A 17,793-nucleotide genomic window follows, 5' to 3' on the forward strand; every position below is an offset into this window, starting at 1 on the left:
CTAACCAAGGAGACCACTACACATGATGACAGGTTAACCATGGAGACCACAAAACATGATGTCAGACTAACCATGGAGACCACTAAACATGATGACAGGCTAACCATGGAGACCACTAAACATGATGACAGGCTAACCATGGAGACCACTAAACATGATGACAGGTTAACCATGGAGACCACAAAACATGATGTCAGACTAACCAAGTAGACCACTACACATGATGACAGGCTAACCATGGAGACCACTAAACATGATGTCAGACTAACCATGGAGACCACTAAACATGATGTCAGACTAACCATGGAGACCACTAAACATGATGACAGGCTAACCATGGAGACCACTAAACATGATGACAGGCTAACCATGGAGACCACTAAACATGATGTCAGACTAACCAAGTAGACCACTACACATGACGACAGGCTAACCATGGAGACCATTAAACATGATGACAGACTAACCATGGAGACCACTAAACATGATGACAGACTAACCAAGGAAAAGAACTACACAGAGAATAAGCTAAGACAACAGTGAATCTGGGTAGGCCTGCGTGAAGAGGTGTATCTTTAGTGTGGACTTGAATATGTGTATGGATTGTGAGGTTCTAACATGGAGAGGCAGGGAGATCCAGGTCAATAATGTACTGTACAGTTGGCCCGGGGCAGCTCTAGTAGGGCAGAAATTTTACAAACTGACTTGTTGGAAAGGTGGAATCCTACGACAGGTGCCACTTTGAAAGTCATTGACATCGTCAGTAAGGACATTCTACTGACATTGTTTGTCTATGGAGATTGCATGGCTGTGTGCTCGATTTTATACACCTGTCACCAAATGGTGTGACTGAAATAGCCGAATCCACTAATTTGAAGTGGTGTCCACATACTTTTGTATATATAGTGTATCATTCTTGTGCAATTTATATCTATAGACTACCTTGAGGTATTTTAGGCTATCTGGCATTAGTGTGTAAGCTTAAGGGCCTAACTGTACACGCACCAAATAGCCTACACACCAATCGCCAAATGCTTTTGTGAACAGGCAGAAAACGTTAGTGTCATCCACGTAGGCAAAAAGGATAACGTCAGAGTATAATTTAATAAGAGAAAAGCTACGAAACGAAGAGTTGAAAATAAAGCGAAGGGAGAAAAGTAATTCCAGAAAAGTAATGTTCAGGAAAGATTTGGTGAAGTGGTAAAAGAGGATGATGGCTGTGTTATGTGTGATGAATGTGAGGCGCTATACAAATTCGACAGTCACAAGACTTGGACTTCAAATAGGGATGTTCAAGGGAACTGTAGCCTTCTGTTCAGATGGGTTAAATGGAAACTGAAATCTGACTGTAGGTCTATAACCTCTCACATAGACTTAATATTAACTCCTACAGAATTAAGCATTTCTTGCAGTAAAATGATACGCCAAATGTTAGCAAAATGTTGACTGGAGAACAGAAGTGGAAAGATATGATTTATTTCTTTCAGCATCTTGAGAGAATGCGAACGCTCAGTTAGATACCGTCTGTAGAGGTGCAATCTTATCAGAAACATGTTGGGTCGTTTTCACAGCTTTCTATTTCCTTACAACACGTGGACATTTTTCAGAAGACAATCTTTGACTTTTTAAAATGTTATTGCATTTTCTCCCCAGTCCCAAACATCTGCTCTGCGAAAGACGATAACAGATAAACTTGACTGATGTCAACTACATCGAAACATTAATTCTATTCATCTGGTGAGCAAGGGTTTATTTAGTCTTCTAGGGCAACATATAATGACAGAAGAGAAGCGACACATATCTAATTATAGACAAGTTGACTAACAAATAGCCTACAAAAATGTTGAAAATTAAAAGCAAAAACTAAATCGGGCAAAATAAATCCTGCACCCCCTGTCAAAAAATTGTTCCGCAGTCTTTGACTGTACCCTACTGCACATTTTCTATATTAGCGGGTTTGGGTTGGGTGCAGGCCTCAGATTTTCACTTCATCACATACTGTGCATTTGGAAAGTATTCAGACAACTAGACTTTTCCACATGTTGTTATGTTACAGACATATTCTAAAATTGATTAAATTGTGTTTATTTCCTCATCAATTTACACACAATAACCCATAATGACAAAGAAAAACAGTTTTATTGCAAGTTCATTACAAATAAAAAACTGAAATATCACATTTACATAAGTATTCAGACCCTTTATTCAGTACTTTGTTGAAGCACCTTTGGCAGCGATTACAGACTTGAGCGTTCTTGCGTATGACGCTACAAGCTTGGCACACCTGTATTTGGGGAGTTTCACCCATTCTTCTCTGCAGATCCTCTCAAGTGCTGTCAGGTTGGATGGGGAGCATCGCTGCACAGCTATTTTCAGGTCTCTCCAGAGATGTTAGATCGGGTTCAAGTTCGGGGTCTGGCTGGGCCACTCAAGGACATTCAGAGACTTGTCCCGAAGCCAGTTTTGCGTTGTCTTGGCTGTGTGCTTAGGGTCGTTTTCCTGTTGGAAGGTGAATCTTCACCCCAGTCTGAGGTCCTGAGCACTCTGGAGCAGGTTTTCATCAAGGATCTCTCTGTACATTGCTCCACATATCTTTCCCCCGATCCTGCCTAGTCTCCCAGTCCATGAAAAAGATCCCCACAGCATGACTCCATGCTTCACCGTAGGGATGGTGCCAGGTTTCCTCCAGATGTGATGCTTGGCATTCAGGCCAAAGTGTTCAATCTTAGTTTCATTACACCAGAGAATATTGTTTCTCGTGGTCTGAGAGTCTTTAGGTGCCTTTTGGCAAACTCCAAGCAGGCTGTCATGTGACTTTTACTGAGGAGTGTCACCCGTCTGGCCATTCTACCATAAAGGCCTGGTTGTTGGAGTGCTGCTGAGCTGGTTGTCCTTCTGGAAGGTTCTCCCATCTCCACAGAGGAACTCTGGAGGTCTGTCAAGAGTGACCATCAGGTTCTTGGTCACCTAACCAAGGCCCTTCTTCACAATATCTTAGTTTGGTCGGGCGATCAGCTCTAGGAAGAGTCTGGTTCCAAACTTCTTCCTTTTAAGAATGATGGAGGCCAATGTGTTCTTGGGGATCTTTAATGCTGCAGAAATGTTTTGGTAGCCTTCCCCAGATCCCTACCTCGATACAATCTTGTCTCTGACCTCTACATACAGTTCCTTCGACCTAATGGATTGGTTTTTGCTCTGACATGCATTGTCAACTGTGAGACCTTATACTACTTTTAAAAATCCATCTTTCCAGAAACAAGTCTCTCACTGTTGCCGCTTGCTATATGCCACCCTCTGCCCCCAGCTGTGCCCTGGACACCATATGTGAATTGATTGCCCCCCATCTATCCTCAGAACTCGTGCTGCTAGGTGACTGCTAGGTAAACAGTGACATGCTTAACACCCTGGCCATCCTACAATCTAAGCTTGATGACCTCAATCTCACACAAATGATCAATGAACCCACCAGGTAAAACGTCAAATCCATAAATACGGGCACCCTCATAGATATCATCCTGACCATCTTGCCCTCTAAATACACCTCTGCTGTTTTCAACCAAGATCTCAACGATCACTGCCTCATTGCCTGCATCCGTAATGGGTCAAACGACCACCCCTCATCACTGTCAAACGCTTCCTAAAACTCTTCAGCGAGCAGGCCTTTCTAATCGACCTGGCCTGGCATGATCTTCAACCGATCGCTGCCCGCACCTGCCCGCCCGTTCAGCATCACTAGACTGAATGGTTCTGACTTACAATATGTGGACACATTAAACATCTCCAATCCAAAATTAAATCTAGAATCGGCTTCCTATTTCACAACAAATCATCATTCACTCATGCTGCCAAACATACCTTCGTAAAACTGACCATCTTACCGATCCTCGACTTCGGCGATGTCATTTACAAAATAGCCTCCAACACTCTACTCAACAAATTGGATGCAGTCTACCACAGTGCCATCCGTTTTGTCACCAAAGTCCCATATACTACCCACCACTGCGACCTGTACGCTCTCGTTGGCTGGCCCTTGCTTCATACTCGTCGCCAAACCCACTGGCTCCAGGTCATCTACAAGTCTCTGCTAGGTAAAGCCCCGCCTTATCTCAGCTCACTGGTCACCATAGCACCACCCACCCATAGCACGCGCTCCAGCAGGTATATCTCACTGGTCACCCCCAAAGCCAATTCTTCCTTCGGCCACCTTTCCGGGTTTGAGAAACAGTCGCCTCACAAGTCCTCAACTGGCAGCTTCATTAAATAGTACCCGCAAAACACCAGTCTCAATGTCAACAGTGAAGAGGCGACTCCGGGATGCTGGCCTTCTAGGCAGAGTTGCAAAGAAAAAGCCATATCTCAGACTGGCCAATAAAAATAAAAGATTAAGATGGGCAAAAGAACACACACGGGACAGAGGAAGTCTGCCTAGAATGCCAGCATCCTGGAGTCGCATCTTCACTGTTGACGTTGAGACTGATGTTTTGCAGGTACTATTTAATGAAGCTGCCAGTTGAGGACTTCTGTGGCGACTGTATCTCAAACTAGACACTCTAATGTACATGTCCTCTTGCACAGTTGTGCACCCACTCCTCTTTCAATTCTGGTTAGAGCCAGTTTGAGCTGTTCTGTGAAGGGAGTAGTACACAGCGTTGCACCAGATCTTCAGTTTCTTGGCAATTTCTCGCATGGAATAGCCTAAATTTCTCAGAACAAGAATAGACTGACGAGTTTCAGAAGAAAGGTCTTTGTTTCTGGACATTTTGAGCCTGCAATCGAACCCACAAATGCTGATGCTCCAGATACTCAACTAGTCCAAAGAAGGCCAGTTTTATTGCTTTTTTAATCAGGACTACAGTTTTCAGCTGTGCTAACATAATTGCAAAAGGGTTTTCTAATGATCAATTAGCCTTTTAAAATGATAAACTATCAGCTAACACAACGTGCCATTGGAACACAATAGTGATGATTGCTGTTAATGGGCCTTTGCATGCCTATTTAGATATTCCATTAGAAAGCAGCCATTTCCAAAACATTTATTTAATCAATATTAAAATAAGGCTGTAATGTAACAAAATGTGGAAAAAGTCAAGGTGTCTGAATACTTTCCGAATGCACTGTATAGTCAGGTGGTTGCAGATGGGTTATTAGCAATTGCGGTCGGGTGCTGGTGAACAAACAGCTGACCCTCTCTCTCTCTCACACACACACACACACACACACACACACACACACACACACACACACACACACACACACACACACACACACACACACACACACACACTTCTCCATGACTCTACTCCCTCCCTCCTTCCTTCTTTCCATTCCTCTCTTCCCATTCTAAACCCCCCCTCCTTTCTCCTTCTCTCAGTATTGTCACTCCAGTCTAGACTGTTCACACGGTCTCCTCTTCACTGTATTTTCCGGTCTTAAATGTCTGGAACACACCATGACCGCACATTCCCCTCGATTGGTATACCACAACACCCCTGCCGGCTCGCCCGTGCCTCTAGCACTACCCCCTAATCCCTACTCCCCTCTATCTATCCACAATGAGGGGGGCAGGAGCTGGAGCTTGACTTAACATTTACAGATTCATATAAACTCCCACCCAGTCATCTGAGGGACACATGTTTCTAAGAGAACATCTTAGTAGGACAAAGGTTAACAGACAGAGAGGCCAGGCTATAGAAGCTACAGAGAGACCATGGGAGACAGAGAGAGTCCAGGCCACATAGTAGTCTTAGCAGGGCTCTACAGTAAGACTATTTTACATGCTTATGCACCTAAAATAGACCTGTTTGAACTGAGAAAGTAAAGTTTGAGCACCTGTGCGAGTTGTGATTTATAGCAAAAACAATTGCTATTAGATATTTTCAAAGTATTTCTTCCATTTTGCTTCATAGGTGTTAGCTAATCACATAAAGAACTACGATTCCAATATAGCTATCCCACCTCGAGCAGCAACAGTTCCTGGGGGGCTTTGCGCACCGTGAGTGAATTCCTGAAAGATTCATTTTTAGAAGCTCACAGGCATAGAAGTTGGTAAAATTTACCCAAAAGTCTACTCAAGTGTGAATTTGTCCTCTTGACTATGTACATTGTTTTGTTAACACGCTAGGTGGTTTTTCAATGTTAGTTTGAGCTTGCTCAACTGCTAACGAAGAGAGACATTGGAGAATCTCATCTCTCACAGTCAGTAGTGATGTGAAGTTCGCGAACGATTTGATCTTTTCAATGACTATTTTTACTGACTAGAGTGTCATGATTCTTTTTTCTAAGTGACTCATTTATTTTAGTTGTACAGCAGGATTGATACATGCTCTTCTGGCTCAGCAGCTCCAGAGACGTGCTCCGACTGTCTGTCATATATGCCCGCAGGAAAATAGATCAAGCTGCAGGCAGCATAGAGAAGAGAAATACATGTTTAGAACTGATAATTGATCTCATGGTGCAAGAATGAATGCAATTCATTGATTATTGATTGTTAAGATGGACACAGTTTTGTACAACCAAAACATAAACAGCCTCTGCTCAATAAACTCAAACTTAAGAATTAATCATTTGGGGGGCTGAAGTTAGTGAACTATATTTTGCTTATCACCCTCATGGCAGTCAAGCAATGCATTCCTCTAGACCTCTAGACAACTAGACCTCCTTTCAAATACATCAAGAAATAATCGTATTTGTATGCCTAGCAATCAACAAATGTGGCCTACATTGTTTAAAGCACACTTTTACACTTGTCTCAGTCACAAATGACAGCTCTAATAAGCCCCCTATAATGAACAACGTGAACGAGAGGCTTGTAGAATCATGACTCTATAGAGTTTTCAGATCATCATTCGCTGATAGGGGGGTCCTGCGTGCTCTGGGCATTACTAACTCAAATGAACGAAATGAGTCAAAAGGTTTGTTCTATTGACTAAACGAGTTGAAAACTGAACGAGTCAGTAAAAAGAGTCAAACTTCACATCACTAACAGACAGACATGCGAGTCCCACCGTTACAATGGTAACGGCCCGCCCATTAAAGGGGCAGCTAAACATTTTTGTCTCACGTAAGTGACTCAAATATTTAGTATATTGAGCAGTCTTCCTCAAATACTTTCATTGTGCTCCTAAATTTCTTTATGTGCTCCTTACTTTTTCATTTTAGAAACGCAAGCTCCTTGTAAAAAAAAAAAATCATCATGGAGCCCTGACTAGTAGGATACTGCCATAGTGGCTACAGCCCCAATCTAACAACACTCTCTCCAACCAAACCAGATATATACTGAGCATCGAAATCAATTCACATATCCAACTGTTATACATGTCAATGCATGTACAGTATGTGTGTGTGTGTGTGTGTGTGTGTGTGTGTGTGTGTGTGTGTGTGTGTGTGTGTGTGTGTGTGTGTACAGTCGTAGCCAAAAGTTTTGAGAATGACATATTCATTTCCACAAAGTCTGCTGCCTCAGTTTGTATGATGGCAATTTGTATATACTCCAGAATGTTATGAAGAGTGATCAGATGAATTGCAATTAATTGCAAAGTCCCTCTTTGCCATGGAAATGAACTGAATCCCCCAGAAACATTTCCACTGCATTTCAGCCCTGCCACAAAGGGACCAGCTGACATCATGTCAGTGATTTTCTCGTAAACACAGGTGTGAGTATTGACGAGGACAAGGCTGGAGATCACTCTGTCATGTTGATTGAGTTCGAATAACAGGCTGTAAGCTTCAAAAGGAGGGTGGTGCTTGGAATCATTGTTCCTCCTCTATCAACCATGGTTACCTGCAAGGAAACACATGCCGTCATCATTGCTTTGCACAAAAAGGGCTTCACAGGCAAGGATATTGCTGCCAGTAAGATTGCACCTAAATCAACCATTCATCGGATCATCAAGAACTTCAATGGGAGGGGTTAAATTGTTGTGAAGAAGGCTTCAGGGCACCCAAGAAAGTCCAGCAAGCGCCAGGACATCTCCTAAAGTTGATTCAGCTGCGGGATCAGTGCACCACCAGTACAGAGCTTGCTCAGGAATGGCAGCAGGCAGGTGTGAGTGCATCTGCATGCACAATGAGGCAAAACCTTTTGGAGGATGGCCTGGTGTCAAGAAGTGTGGCAAAGAAGCCACTTCTCTCCAGGAAAAACATCAGGGACAGACTCATATTCTGCAAAAGGTACAGGGATTGCTGAGGACTGGGGTAAAGTCATTTTCTCTGATGAATCCCCTTTCCGATTGTTTGGGGCATCCGGAAAAAAGCTTGTCCGGAGAAGACAAGGTGAGCGCTACCATCAGTTCAGTGTCATGCCAACAGTAAAGCATCCTGATACCATTCATGTGTGGGGTTGCTTCTCAGCCAAGGGAGTGGGCTCACTCATAATTTTGCCTAAGAACACAGCCAAGAATAAAGAATGGTACCAACACATCCTCCGAGAGCAACTTCTCCCAACCATCCAGGAACAGTTTGGTGACGAACCATGCCTTTTCCAGCATGATGGCGCACCTTGCCATAAGGCAAAAGTGATAACTAAGTGGCTCGGGGAACAAAACATCAATATTTTGGGTCTATGGCCAGGAAACCCCCCAGATCTTAATCCCATTGAGAACTTGTGGTCAATCCTCAAGAGGTGGCTGGACAAACAAAAACCAGCAAATTCTGACAAACTCCAAGCATTGATTATGCAAGAATGGGCTGCCATCAGTGTGGCCCAGAAGTTAATTGACAGCATGTCAGGGTGGATTGCAGAGGTCTTGAAAAAGAAGGGTCAACACTACAAATATTGACTCTTTGCATCAACTTCATGTAGTTGTCAATAAAAGCCTTTGACACTCATGAAATGCTTGCAATTATATTTCATAATTCCAGAGTAACATGGAATTACAAAAAAACAAAAATATCTAAAGACACTGAGGCAGCAGACTTTGTGAAAATTATATTTGTGTCATTCTCAAAACTTTTGGCCACAACTGTATGTTTGTGTGGTGCGTTCCAATGTTCTCTGAGCCACGGTGATGTTAAAGGGGGTTATAATATGACTCATTCTATTTCTCAGAATCGTCAGAGACCATTTGTCAGACCTTCTGCCCCTGGGAAGTGGGATGATAGGGGTATTTACTGGGTTGGATGGTGTGTGTGTGTGTGTGTGTGTGTGTGGACCACCCCCCTCCCTCCGTCCAGTAGGCTGTTGCATCATATCCTCTCCGTATGGATAATACATTATGTAATAATATGTATTGTCATTAAATGTAATGTATTTACAATTGATATGAAGCATATTGTATGCCCAACACAGACCCAGCATTCTGCAAATATCGGATGTATTTCTACTCCCTCTATTCTCCGTCGGTGTATAGACCATGGGTGGCCGACGTCTGTCCCGCCACAGACATTAAGAACAACACCAGTGGTAGTCTCTGTGTTTTCTCTAGTGAGACCTCCCATCGCCCTCACCAAAATACTTGCTTTCTTTGCTCTCCACCAGATGCATGCCAGCCACACTCCTCCTCCACCACATCTAGTGTCACACACAGGCTCAGACCACACTCACATCCTCTCTCTCAAACACACACTCACTTAAAGGGACATTTCTAGAATGTTCTACCAAATATTCATAATCTCAGCACCACCCCAACATCAACATACTGTATGTGAGAAATGGTTTCTATGTTTTGTAGTAAAAAAAGATGGAGGAAAATATGTGTTCCCAATGACATCATCAAACAATTAGTAGACAATTAGTAGGCAACGCCTACTCATATTGAATTAAAATCACGATGCATACCAATGATGTCATTGGAAACACATCTTTCTGTATCTTTTTACTACAAATAGCGCCATTTTCACATATTATGTTGATGTTGATGTTGGGGTGGTGCTGAAAACGATAGATATCAAGTTGACATTTTTGAAAATGTTCTTTAACAAATGAATTTGCTGTTCCTAAACTCTAAAAAATGCTGGGTTGTTTGGTTGACCCAACTGCTGGGTTGCAGGCGTTGGGTCATTAGCTGCTGGGTTGTTTTCTTGAAAAACTTTTGGGTTATTGGTGCTGGGTTATTGAGATATGATCCAATGGGTCAGATCAAAAGACTGGAGTTTAGTTTAGTTGGGGCGTGGCCTTCAGATAGCCACCCATGAGCGTAAATGTCATTCCTGTTAAGCTGTTCTGCTGTATAGTCATCACATATTACGATCAAATGTGTATAACCTCGCTGCTAAGGCAACCCAACATAACAGTACAAAAAGCAAAAAAACAACAACTGATGGTTAAATCACCCATGTTTGGGTAATCGCAATTTGTTGGGTTATTCACTCAACCCAACTGGCTGGGTCAAAATAACTAAGTGTGTGTTCTGGCCAATATTTACTCAGTGCTAGGTTACCCAAATAATAAGATGTTTTTAAACCCAGAATTGGTAAGAGTGTAGTGAGTCAGCAGTGTGCAGTTGTCGCTGTAATACCTGGTTATTATTTATGTTGATAATGCTATTGATGTTTCTGTTTCTGTCAAGGTACTGTCAAAGAATGCATTGGGGGCCTGGGCGAGGTTTCTTTTTGAAGTATAGTGAATGTGTGTGTTTATGTATAACACTTAAAGCAGAGCGAGACTCACTTGTTTTTTCTTGTAGAAGCCTTTTTTGTCACAGTTGGGGATGCGGACGCCTCTGGGGATGAGCGCATTGGAGATTTTAAGACTGTTCAGAATGCTCTCCATCTCTCTCCTGCATGGGCCCTGCATACACAGCACACAACACCTCAATAGAACTGTACTATAACCATACTAACACTGTACTAACTGTACATAACACCTCTATAAAACTGTACTACCACTGTACTAACAGCACATAACACCTCTATAAAACTGTATTAACACTGTACAAACACTGTAGCAACAAAGCACTAACACAGTACTAACACTGTACTAATGCAGTACGCACACAGTACGCACACAGTACTAACACTGTAGCAACACAGTACTAACACTGTAGCAACACAGTACTAGCACAGCACTAACCCAGTACTAACACAGTACAAACACTGTAGTAACACAGTACTAACACAGTACTAACATGAGTGTGTGTCAGTAAAGTATGGGTGTGTGTCAGTAAACAGATGAGGGGAGGGGGTGGGTCTGTGTGTGTCAGTAAACAGGTGGGTCTCTGTATGGTATGTGAGAAATAGGTGTGGTAGGTATTAGTTAAGTATCTATATCCATGCTGCTAGACAGAGTCATTACTTACATATTCGGTCTCCCTCTTGTCCTCCAGAGAAAACCTGGGAATGTTGGCTTTGACTCCCCCAGATCCTGACTCCATCTTGTAGCTCTGGCTCTTCTTATTCTGCTCCTTCTTAATCACATCCAGCTTGGGTTGCAGCGGCGGTTTGGCCTCTATCGCCACTCGGTGTTTGCCGCCTCCGCCTTCAACAACAACCACACCCACCGCCATGGTAGTCATCACGGTGACATTGGTACGCAACTCTTCCCCCGCCACCACCTGCTCCCTGCCTGCGTTCTCTGTCAAAACAACAGGAAATGGTGTCATAGTTTTGAAATTAAATCCAAAAAGCTTGATGGATAATTTGTGTTGTTAGATTGTCATAGAATATGACATTTGTACTGGTAAGGAGATGGAACACCATTATATTATCCTGAGGATTTTTTTTTACTGAGATTATGGTACTTTCGGATGCTATCAGAGTTTTCACATATACAATTGAAGTTGGAAGTTTACATACACTTTCATTAAAACTAGTTTTTCAACCACTCCACACATTTCTTGTTAATTAACAAACTATAGTTTTAGAAAGTCGGTTATTTCATAAATTTTTATTTATTTAACTTTTATTTAACCAGGTAGGCTAGTTGAGAACAAGTTCTGATTTGCAACTGCGACCTGGCCAAGATAAAGCAAAGCAGTTCGACACATACAACAACACAGAGTTGAACTAACATACAATCAGTAATACAGCAGAAAAGTATATATACAGCATGTGCAAATGAGGGAGGATAAGAGAGGTAAGGCAATAAATAGGCCATGGTGGCGAAGTAATTACAATATACAGTGGGGCAAAAAAGTATTTAGTCAGCCACCAATTGTGCAAGTTCTCCCACTTAAAAAGATGAGAGAGTCCTGTCATTTTCATCATAGGTACACTTCAACTATGACAGACAAAATGAGATAAAAAAATCTCATTTTCCACCATAATTTGCAAATAAATTCATTAAAAATCCTACAATGTGATTTTCAATGAATTTATTTGCAAATTATGGTGGAAAATAAGTATTTGGTCACCTACAAACAAGCAAGATTTCTGGCTCTCACAGACCTGTAACTTCTTCTTTAAGAGGCTCCTCTGTCCTCCACTCGTTACCTGTATTAATGGCACCTGTTTGAACTTGTTATCAGTATAAAAGACACCTGTCCACAACCTCAAACAGTCACACTCCAAACTCCACTATGGCCAAGACCAAAGAGCTGTCAAAGGACACCAGAAACAAAATTGTAGACCTGCACCAGGCTGGGAAGACTGAATCTGCAATAGGTAAGCAGCTTGGTTTGAAGAAATCAACTGTGGGAGCAATTATTAGGAAATGGAAGACATACAAGACCACTGATAATCTCCCTCGATCTGGGGCTCCACGCAAGATCTCACCCCGTGGGGTCAAAATGATCACAAGAACGGTGAGCAAAAATCCCAGAACCACTCCGGGGGACATAGTGAATGACCTGCAGAGAGCTGGGACCAAAGTAACAAAGCCTACCATCAGTAACACACTATGCCGCCAGGGACTCAAATCCTGCAGTGCCAGACGTGTCCCCCTGCTTAAGCCAGTACATGTCCAGGCCCGTCTGAAGTTTGCTAGAGAGCATTTGGATGATCCAGAAGAAGATTGTGAGAATGTCATATGGTCAGATGAAACCAAAATAGAACCTTTTGGTAAAAACTCAACTCGTCGTGTTTGGAGGACAAAGAATGCTGAGTTGCATCCAAAGAACACCATACCTACTGTGAAGCATGGGGGTGGAAACATCATGCTTTGGGGCTGTTTTTCTGCAAAGGGGCCAGGACGACTGATCCGTGTAAAGGAAAGAATGAATGGGGCCATGTGTCGTCAGATTTTGAGTGAAAACCTCCTTCCATCAGCAAGGGCATTGAAGATGAAACGTGGCTGGGTCTTTCAGAATGACAATGATCCCAAACACACCGCCCGGGCAACGACGCATTTCAAGGTCCTTGAGTGGCCTAGCCAGTCTCCAGATCTCAACCCAAAAGGAAATCTTTGGAGGGAGTTGAAAGTCCATGTTGCCCAGCAACAGCCCCAAAACATCACTGCTCTAGAGGAGATCTGCATGGATGAATGGCCAAAATACCAGCAACAGTGTGTGAAAACCTTGTGAAGACTTACAGAAAACGTTTGACCTCTGTCATTGCCAACAAATGGTATAACAAAGTATTGAGATAAACTTTTGTTATTCACCAAATACTTATTTTCCACCATAATTTGCAAATAAATTCATAAAAAATCCTACAATGTGATTTTCTGGAATTTTTTGTCTACTTTTGTCTGTCATAGTTGAAGTGTAATTATGATGAAAATTACAGGCCTCTCTCATCTTTTTAAGTGGGAGAACTTGCACAATTGGTTTGCCCCACTGTAGCTGTCACGCCCTGAACTTAGAGAGACTTTTTATTTCTCTATTTGGTCAGGGTGTGATTTGGGTGGGCATTCTAGTTTGTCTATTTCTTTGTTGGCCAGGTATGGTTCCAAATCAGAGGCACTTGTCATTTGTTGTCTCTGATTGGGGATCATACTTAGGCAGCCCTTTTTTCCACCTTAAGTTGTGGAATCTTGTTTGTGTGTAGTTGCGTTCTGCACTGCATATAGCTTTACGTTCGTTTTCTTATTTAGTTGTTTTTCAGGGGGCATTTTAAATAAAGAAAAAATGTAAGCCTACCACGCTGCACCTTGGTCTCATTCTAATGACGGACGTAACAATAGCAAATAACTTGTTATGGCTGGGGGCAGTATTGAGTAGAGTGGATGAATAAGGTGCCCAGAGTAAACTGCCTGCTACTCAGGCCCAGTTGCTAATATATGCATATTATTAGTAGATTTGGATAGAAAACACACTGAAATTTCTAAAACAGTTTGAATGATGTCTGTGAGTATAACAGAACTCATACGGCAGGCAAAAACCTGAGAAAAAATCCAACCAGGAAGTGGGAAATCTGAGGTTTGTAGTTTTTCAACTATTTGCCTATCGAATATACAGTGTCTATGGGGTCAAATTGCACTTCCTGAGGCTTCCACTAGATGTCAACAGTCTTTAGAACCTTGTTTGATGCTTCTACTGTGAAGGAGGGGGGAATGGGAGCTGGATGAGTCAGTGGTCTAGCAGAGTGCCACGAGCTGGTCACACACATTCACATGAGAGTTAGCTTGAGTTCCATTGTATTTCTGAAGACAAAGGAATTCTCCGGTTGGAACATTATTGAAGATTTCTGATAAAATCACCCTAAAGATTGATTCTATACATTGTTTGACATGTTTCTATGAAATGTAATACAACTTTTTGGACTTTTCGTCTGAACTAAGCGATCGCACATTGAGCATTTGGATTACTGGGCCAAATTAGCAAACAAAAAGGAGGTATTTGGACATACATTTTTGACTTTATCGAACAAATCAAAAATTTATTGTGGAACTGGGATTCCTGGGAGTGCATTCTGATGAAGATTATCAAAGGTAAGTGTTTATAATGCTATTTCTGACTTCTGTTGACTCCACAACATGGCGGATATCTGTACGGCTTGATTTGTTGTCTGAGCGCTGTACTCAGATTATTGCATGGTGTGTTTTTTCGGTAAAGCTTTTTTGAAATCTGACACAGCGGTTGCATTAAGGAGAAGTGTTTCTATAATTCCATGCATAATAGTTGAATCTTTTATCAATGTTTATTATGAGTATTTCTGTAAATTGATGTGGCTCTCTGCAAAAATCACTGGATGTTTTGGAACTACTAAACATAACGCTCCAATGTAAACTAAGATTTTTGTATATAAATATGAACTTTATCGAACAAAACATACATGTATTGTGTAACATGAAGTCTTATGAGTGTCATCTGATGAAGATCATCAAAGGTTAGTGATTCATTTTATCTCTATTTCTGCTTTTTGTGACTCCTCTCTTTGGCTGGAAAAATGGCTGTGTTTTTCTGTGACTAGGTGCAGACCTAACATAATTGTTTGGTGTGCTTTCGATGTAAATACTTTTTGAAATCGGACACTGTGGTGGGATTAACAACAAGTTTATCTTTAAAATAGTGTAAAATACTTCTATGTTTGAGGAATTTTAATTATGAGATTTATGTTGTTTTGAATTTGGCGCCCTGCACTTTCACTGGCTGTTGTCATATCGTTCCCGTTAGCGGGATTCAAGCCATAAGACACTGGAATGGTAGGGTGTGCAGAAGACGAATGTGCAAGTAGAGATACTGGGGTACAAAGGAGCAAGATAAATAAATAAATACAGTATGGGGATGAGGTAGATTGGATGGGCTATTTACAGATGAGCTGTGTACAGGTGCAGTGATCTGGTTAGGACATCTACTTTATGCATGAAGTAATTTTTCCAACAATTGCTTACAGACAGATTATTTCACTTATAATTCACTGTATCACAATTACAGTGGGTCAGAAGATTACATACACTAAGTTGACTGTGCCTTTAAACAGCTTGGGAAATGTCATGTCATGGCTTTAGAAGCTTCTGATAGGTTAATTAACATTATTTGAGTGCCTCTTTGCTGACATCATGGGAAAATCTGAACAAATCAGCCAATACCTCCAATTGTAGACCTCCACAAGTCTGGTTCACCCTGGGAGCAATTTCCAAAATCCTGAAGGTACCACGTTCATCTGCACAAACAATAGTACGCAAGTATAAACACCATGGGACCACACAGCCGGGGTGGCAGGTAGCCTAGTGGTTAGAGCATTGGACTAGTAACCGAAAGGTTGCAAGATCAAATCCCTGAGCTGACAAGGTAAAAATATGTTATTCTACTCCTGAAAAAAGCAGTTAACCCACTGTTCCTAGGCCATCACTGAAAATAAGAATTTGTTCTTAACTGACTTGTCTAGTTAAATAAAGGTAAAATAAAATATTGCTCAGGAGCTAGACATGTTCCGTCTCTTAGAGATTAATGTACTTCGGTGCGAAAAGCGCAAATCAATCCCAGTAAAAACAGCAAAGACCTTGTGAAGATACTGGAGGAAATAGGTACAGAAGTATCTAAATCCACAGTAAAATAAGTCCTATATTGACATAACCTGAAAGGCTGCTCAGCAAGGAAGAAGCCACTGCTCCAAAAACGCCGGACTACGGTTTGAAACTGCACATGAGGACAAAGATTGTACTTTTTGGAGAAATGTCCTCTGGTCTGATGAAACAAAAATAGAACTGTTTGGCCATAATGACCATCGTTATGTTTGGAGGAAAAATGGGGAGGCTTGTAAGCTGAAGAACACCATCCCAACCGTGAAGGACGGGGATGGCAGCATCATGTTGTTGGGGTGGTTTGCTGTAAGAAGGATTGGTGAACCTCACAAAATAGATGGCATCACGAGGAGGAAAATAACGTGGATATATTGAAGCAACATCTCAAGACATCAGTCAGTGAGTTAAAGCTTGGTCGCAAATGGGTCTTCCAAATGGACAATGACCTCAAGCATACTTCCAAAGTTGTGGCAAAATGGCCTAAGGACAACAAAGTAAAGTTTTGGAGTGGCCATCAAAAAACCCTGACCTCAATCCTATAGAAAATTTGTGGGAGACCTGAAAAAGTATGTGCGAGCAAGGAGGCCTTAAAACCTGACTCAGACCAGCTCTGTCAGGAGGAATGGGCCAAAGTTCACTCAACTTATTCTGGAAAGCTTGTGGAAGGCTACCCGAAACGTTCGACCCAAGTTAAACAATTTAAAGGCAATGCTACCAAATACTATTTGAGTGTATGCAAACTTCTGACCCACTGGGAATGTGATGAAAGAAATAAAAGCTGAAATAAATCATTTTCTCTACTATTATTCTGGCATTTCACATTCTTAAAATAAAGTGGTGATCCTAACTGACCTAAGACAGGGAGTTTTTACTAGGATTAAATGTCAGGAATTGTGAAAAACTGAGTTTAAATGTATTTGGCTAAGGTGTATTTTCTCCTCCGACTTCAACTGTACATCTACAATTATCTATAGAACATAGCAGGCTCACAGCAAGAGAGAGAGAGAGACAGAGAGAGAGAGAGAGAGAGAGAGAAAAAAAAACTGAAACAGAAAGTGAGAGAGAGTTAGGGAGAGGTAGAGTAACGTCAAGGGGCAGAGAGAGTGAGAGAGCAAGACAGAAGGGGAAGCAGAGTGAGAGGTAGAGGTTGAGCGAGAGAAAGAGAGGAACTCAGTCGCTTATATTTATAGACCATGTCTCTGGCAAAGATTCCTGACAAATCGTTAAAGACAGAGCAGAGGAGAGCCCAGACCACCTGTCTTGGCCAGAAGGGGAGAGAGTAGGGCTAGAGTAGGTGGGAGGGGGGTATAAACACCGGTCTCTAATATAGGAAAGAGACGAACAATCCACCACATGACCAGGGTCAGCCATCAACCACAGGACTTCACAGTCACAGGACCCCATTAATCAACCTTTGAGTTCTATATTTCTCACAAAATTTCTGCGTACGCCATTTCTTAATTTGCGTATGTACAAAAATATTGAGATTTATAAACTTGGATCACGCCATACAT

The 17,793-nt window shown here is 41.9% G+C and overlaps 1 protein-coding gene across 1 annotated transcript in view; it reads right to left on the bottom strand.

The window, feature by feature from the left end:
- LOC109898102 (insulin-like growth factor-binding protein 3) overlaps nucleotides 1-17,793 on the bottom strand; it is a 70,843-nt gene that overhangs the window by 25,071 nt on the left and 27,979 nt on the right. The window contains exons 2-3 of the mRNA XM_020492901.2: nucleotides 11,235-11,509; nucleotides 10,607-10,726 (exon numbers count right to left, since the gene is read on the bottom strand). Of these exons, the coding sequence (XP_020348490.1) occupies nucleotides 10,607-10,726; nucleotides 11,235-11,509 (395 nt within the window). The remainder of the gene's footprint in view (nucleotides 1-10,606; nucleotides 10,727-11,234; nucleotides 11,510-17,793) is intronic.

This window comes from Oncorhynchus kisutch, linkage group LG10 (genome assembly GCF_002021735.2).
Source record: "Oncorhynchus kisutch isolate 150728-3 linkage group LG10, Okis_V2, whole genome shotgun sequence".
Classification (NCBI taxonomy): domain Eukaryota; kingdom Metazoa; phylum Chordata; class Actinopteri; order Salmoniformes; family Salmonidae; genus Oncorhynchus; species Oncorhynchus kisutch.